Source organism: Octodon degus, unplaced genomic scaffold, assembly GCF_000260255.1.
Source record: "Octodon degus isolate 3935 unplaced genomic scaffold, OctDeg1.0 scaffold00197, whole genome shotgun sequence".
In the NCBI taxonomy this organism is placed as follows: Eukaryota; Metazoa; Chordata; class Mammalia; order Rodentia; family Octodontidae; genus Octodon; species Octodon degus.
The window spans coordinates 824,174-829,820 of record NW_004524773.1 but is presented as its reverse complement, the minus strand read 5'-3'; the positions used below and the strand labels follow the sequence as shown (position 1 = coordinate 829,820).

Below are 5,647 nucleotides of genomic sequence, written 5' to 3'. Positions count from 1 at the left end.
GTGCTTTAGACCACTGAGCCATCTCTCCAGCCCCTCCACTTCCTTTCCTAAGCCTCATTCTTCACACTCTGCACTGTGTGTCCCAACCCAGCAAGTAGGCAGGAACAGGATCTTACAAGCTCCTTCCAAGAATGCCTTCTGCTGAGCCACTTCCTATCTCCGTAGGGGTGATGGGGAAGGGAGAGGGGGCGGGGCAGGCTCAGTAGTAGTCACAGCTGGGGCCAAGCAGGGACCCAGGGCACATCTGGGGATTTCACAGCACTGCCTCTCAGGCCCAACCTCACTCAAGACTCTTGCCTGTTTCAATCTCTCCAGGTCTCCTTCCTTCCTGGATCCTCACCTCTCTGCGGTCCTCTCTGGATGCGCCCCCCAGCTTTCCTTGCCTCCAACCCTTCTCTATTGAGTTGATCCCTTTTGATCTCCACTTTCTCAATCTCGGTCCCCTCTCAAGCCTCTGGAGCCTTTCAAAGGAGACATCCCTTCTCCCATGCCAAGGCTGCCTCTCTTCTTCCAAAGATCATGTCTTGCCAACTGTGGTGGCTCATGCCTGGAATCCCAGTGTTTGGAAGGCTGTGCGTGGTGGACACCTGTGAGTTTGAGGCCTGCTTGAACTAAATAGTAAGACCTCAAAAGGGGAAAAAAAAAAAAAAAAGAAGGCAGGCTGAGAAGATAGCTCAGCGGTCTAAGCGCCTGCCTGGCAAGCACAAGAACCTGAGTTCCATTCCTGGTACCCCATGCTGTGTCAACCTCAGAACCACGTTGCTGTGCAGGCCACCAAAACCGGGGTGGTGGTACATGCATGTAATCCTAGCAGTGGGGAGGCTGAGACAGGAGGATAAGTAGGAGTCTGAGCTGCAGAGCAAGACTGTGTACCGAATGAATGAATGAGAGAATGAGAGAGAGAGAATGAGAGAGAGAGAGAGAGAGAGAGAGAGAGAGAGAGAGAGAATGAATGAATTCTACCACCTTCAGAAAAAAGCAAAGATCACATCTTGCCTCCAAGGACCCTGCTTGGGAAGACTCATCCCAGTATGACACACTCCCATTCACCTCCCGTCCTGACTTCCTGAACAACCTTTCCCCAATTCAAAAGCCCCAACCTGGGGTACTAAGGCAAGGCCTCAGTCGCTGCTCCATGAGCCTCCTGTCCGTGTCACACCTCCAAGCTTGCTCCCTGACCCCCAAGATCTTTCCTCTAGGAATGCTCAGTTCAGCTGCTCCCCATATGTTTCTAGAGCCCCCTCGCGACCTCAGAGCCCCTCTCCTTCGGCACCAGCCTTTCCCTGACTCTAGACCCGAGTCCCAGGCAGTTGTCTACTTCCGGTCTCCAGTACCCAGTCCCTTCCACTTGAGAATCTCCCTCCTCAGCAGTCTCCTGCTCCCACAACCCCTCTCTGCCTGCAATGTCAGATCTCTGCCACCAGAAACCCCTCTTATGGGAAGACCTCGCTCCCCGTTCCAGTGTCCCCATTTCCGTCCAACGCCTCCTTCCCACTTCTAATGCCTTCTCCCTACCCCGTGCCGCACAAATTGCCTCTCTGGTGTCAAGCTCCCCACAACCTCCAGTATCTCTCACGTGCGCAGCCCTTCCCCTAGGCCCCCTTTCCCTATGTCCCCATGCCTGGAGACCCCAGTAAACCGGCAGGGCCGAATCAAGGCCCTGTCCCCCAATCCCAGCCCCTGATGGCCCCAATCCCGAGAGCCCGCGCCCGGCCCAGACCATCCGCCGCAGGGCGGGGGGGACCTCGTCAGCGCCGAACCAAACTTCAGCTGTTTGCACGTGGACCCTCCCTCAGCCAGTTCCGGGCGTGGCGCGCCCCCCGTTACCATGGCGACCCCTGTCCGGACCCCAGCAGCCCAGGTCCCGCGGCGACTGGGTGGCTCTGGTTGTGGCTGCAGTTGGGGCGCCCAGGGCCGGAACAGACTTCCGGCAGAAGGGCCCGCCCCCTCACGCTCAACCCTCTGGGAGTTGTAGTTTCGCAAAGGGGTCTCGCCAGCGACCGGAAAGCGAGGGAAAGGCTAGGTCCCGCCTCCCTGCTAGTATGCTGTACGACAGTCCTTTTCTTAGCAAAGGAGCCAGAGTCTATGTGTATGCTGGGAGCTATGGAACGACTACAATTCCCGACATGGCTGACAGCCCGCGAAGAAAGCGTTGCATTTCGGGAAATGTAGTCTGGCAGCTCGCAGCCCTCCTCAACTCCTGGAGAGAAAGGCATGCTGGGAATAGTAGTTTTAAGTAAACTAGGGCCGGGGAGATGGCTCAGTGGAATAAACGCTTCCCTGGCAAGCGCAAGAGCGTGAATTCAATTCCTGGTTCTGGAAAAAAAAAAAAAGTAAACTGCGCTTGGGATCTAGAAATATAGTAGAACTGGCCCGCATTGTCATTGCATATTGAACCCAGAGCCTTCACACTGAGCTACATCCCAGTCCTTTTCATTTATTTATTTATATTTATTTATGTGTTTTTGAGACAAGGTCTCCCTAATGTGGTCCAGGCTAGCCTCAAACTCAAACAGATCCTCCTAACTCAGCTTCCCAAGCCTGGGTTTAATATTTTATTTTATTTACTTAGTTTTTTTTTTTTTCTTTTTTTTTTTTTTTTTTTTTTTCGTAACCGGGGATTGAACTCAGATCCTTGCGTTTGCCAGTCAAGTGCTTATCCTACTGAGCCATCTCCCCAGCCCGGGGGTTTGGTTTTTTTTTTAATGTGCTGGGGATTGAACTCAGGACCTTGCACTTGCCAGGCAGGCGCTTCTGCTGCTGAGCTAGCTCCCCAGCCTTATTTTATATTTTAAAATAGTTCTGGGAATTAAACTCGGGCTCATGTAGGTACTGTGTAAAAAGTCAGGGATTTCTAATTTTCCCAGAGAGAACTTGAACTTGTGCTCAACCTCTCTCAGCTTCACTCAGCCTCCTAGAGAAGGAGTTACAGGCACCAGTCACCATGCTGGGGTGTAACTCTCTTCCCATGTTCACCCAGTGCTTTGTTTAAAAATATTCTGAGGCTGGAAGTGTGGATCACTGATAGATAAGCAAAAGGCCCCAGTCCCAGCAAGAGCATTAGAACACACACACACACACACACACACACACACACACACACACTGTTTCCCAGTGGGAGATGGACACCATGGAGGATACTAAATACAGTAGTCAAACTCTGGTTGTGGTGATACACACTTTAATCCCATCACTCAAGAGGCTGAGGCAGGGCTGGCCAAATAGCTCAACAGATTAAAGCTCCTGCAAACAGGCACAGGGGTCAGGGGTTCGATCCCCAGGCCTGGTGGGGCAGCCCTGGCCCCTCCCCTAGGGTGTGCTGAGATAGCAATTGAGACTGGACGTGGTGGTGTTTGCCTGTAATCCCAGCTCTTGGGAGGCTGTAAACACGTGGATCACTATGAGTCTGAGGTAGACTGTAAAAACCTTCCCTAAAATACACACACACACACACACACACACACACACACACAAGGCTGAAGCAAAGAGGATTATGAGTTCTGAACTCCCCTGGGCTGTGTGATGAATTCAAGAGCAACATAGTCCATAGTAAAAAAAACCTGTCTCAAAAAAACAACAAAAATCTGGCCATTTCCAGGCCAGTGGCTTTGCCTCTTATAGTATGTTTGGTTTGTTTTTTTTTTTAATTTATTTATTTTATTTATTTGTGTGTGTGTGTGGCCAGCTCAGTCCACATGGGGGCGGGGCTGGCTGGCATGTGGTGCTGGGGGATTGAACCGAGGTCCCTGTGCTTTGCTAAGCTTGTTCTAAGTAGGTGCTCTAGACCACTGAGCCATCTCACCAGCCCGTATGTTTGGTTTTTTGTTTGTTTGTTTGTTTTGTTTTGTTTTGGGTTTTTTGGAACTGGGGATTGAACTCAGGCCCTTGTACTTGCCAGGCAAGTGCCTGTTCCACTGAGCTATCTCCCCAGCCCCCAGTGGCTTTACCTCTTAACTCAATCTTCAACCAAATGGTTAGCAGTGCTGGGAGTGGGACCCAGGGCTTCATGCCTCTAGGACAAATGCTCTACTGCTGAGTAATGTCGTCAGCTCCTTCTTTTTTCTTTCTTTCTTTCTTTTTTGGTGGAACTGGGGATTGAACTCAGGCCCTTGTGCTTGCCAGAGAAGCGCTTGTTCCACTGAGCCATCTGCCCGACCCATTGCATTTTTCTTTGTATGACTTTTTACTTAGAAAATGATTGTGTCTGCTGTCTTGATCACTCTTTTCCTGTCACTAGAACAAAATACCCAACACCCACAATTTAAGGAGGAAGAGGTTTACTTTGTTTTGTATTATGTTTCAATAGTCTCACTGCATGCAAGTGAAGCAAGATAACCAAATAAAGTTTCATTATGAAAATTAAAGATGGGGGCCGGGGAGATGGCTCAGTGGAATAAGCGCTTCCCTGGCAAGCGCAAGGGCCTGAGTTCAATCCCCGGTTCCGCCAAAAAAGAAAAAAAGAAAAGAAAATTAAAAATGTTTGCAGTTGGGCTGTAGCTCAGTAGTAAAGTACTTGCCCAGCATTCATGAGGCTTTGTTTTAGATCACCAACACCCACATACACACACACACACACACATGCACACGCACGAAAATGTGCATATCAAAAGGCACTAGGAAGAGTGAAAAGACAAATCATAAAATGGGAGAAAATATTTGCAAAGCACATATTGCTCAAAGCATTACCATTTAGAACAAAGAACTCTTACAACTCAACAACAACAACAAAGCTGGGCATGGTGGCATATGAATGTAATTCCATCCTTTAGGAGACTGAGGCAGAAGGAAGGCAGAAAATTTGAGACTAGCCCTTCAGCTACATAGAGAGTTAAAAACCAGCCTGAACTCGGTATGCAGTTCAGGCTGTCCTTGAGCTCATTTTGTAGCCCAGGCTTGTCTTGAACTCACAAGGATCCTCCTGCCTCAGCCTCCTGAATTCTGGGATTAAAGGCATGCGCCACCACACTCGGCAAGACTCTGTTTCAAGCAGAAAATAAAAATCAGTCAATCAATCAATCTTTAGCCTTGTGGTAGCCACTTTGGAAGAGTTTCGTTAGAATGTAGACTATTCACCCGTACTGGTGGAAAAGCTGAGAACAGACGCCCAGACCCGGGTGTCGACCTAGGCTTCCTGAGGTCCTGCCTCACGTCTCCAGTAGATGGAGCCAGTGTACGCGGAGGGCGGAGTTATCAAAAGCCGTAATTGGAGAAAAAGCCGGCTTGAGATCAGAAGCAAAAATTGGTTTGATTCATGCAGCCTTGTAAAAATGTATCTCTTGTTTCTTTTTTCTTTTTAGAGACAGGACCTCACTGTGTAGTTCAGGCTACTCATGATGTAGCCCAAGCTCTCCACAAATTTGCAGTGATTCTCCTACCTCAGCCTCTCCAGTGCTGTGAATACCCGTATGTGCCGCTGCTACGCCCGGCTGTTATCCTTTTCCTTCTTTTTCAATCTCCCCCCCCAACCGGGGATTGAACTCAGGCCCTTGCACTTGCTAGGCAAGTGCTTATTCCACCGAGCTATCTCCCCAGTCCCTTAAATCACTTTTAAAACAAAATTACTTTTTAATGTCTTTAGAGTAGATTTTGAGGGTCAAAATAGTTTCAAATGAATATCTGTATACTATTTTTAGCAGGTGTATAAAAA

The 5,647-nt window shown here is 49.2% G+C and overlaps 1 protein-coding gene across 1 annotated transcript in view; it reads right to left on the bottom strand.

The window, feature by feature from the left end:
* Ap2s1 (adaptor related protein complex 2 sigma 1 subunit) overlaps nucleotides 1-1,982 on the bottom strand; it is a 12,227-nt gene extending 10,245 nt beyond the window's left edge. The window contains exon 1 of the mRNA XM_012517623.2: nucleotides 1,828-1,982. Coding sequence (XP_012373077.1) covers nucleotides 1,828-1,830 — 3 coding nt within the window. The 5' untranslated portion in view covers nucleotides 1,831-1,982. The remainder of the gene's footprint in view (nucleotides 1-1,827) is intronic.
* Between the last annotated feature and the right edge of the window lie 3,665 nt (nucleotides 1,983-5,647).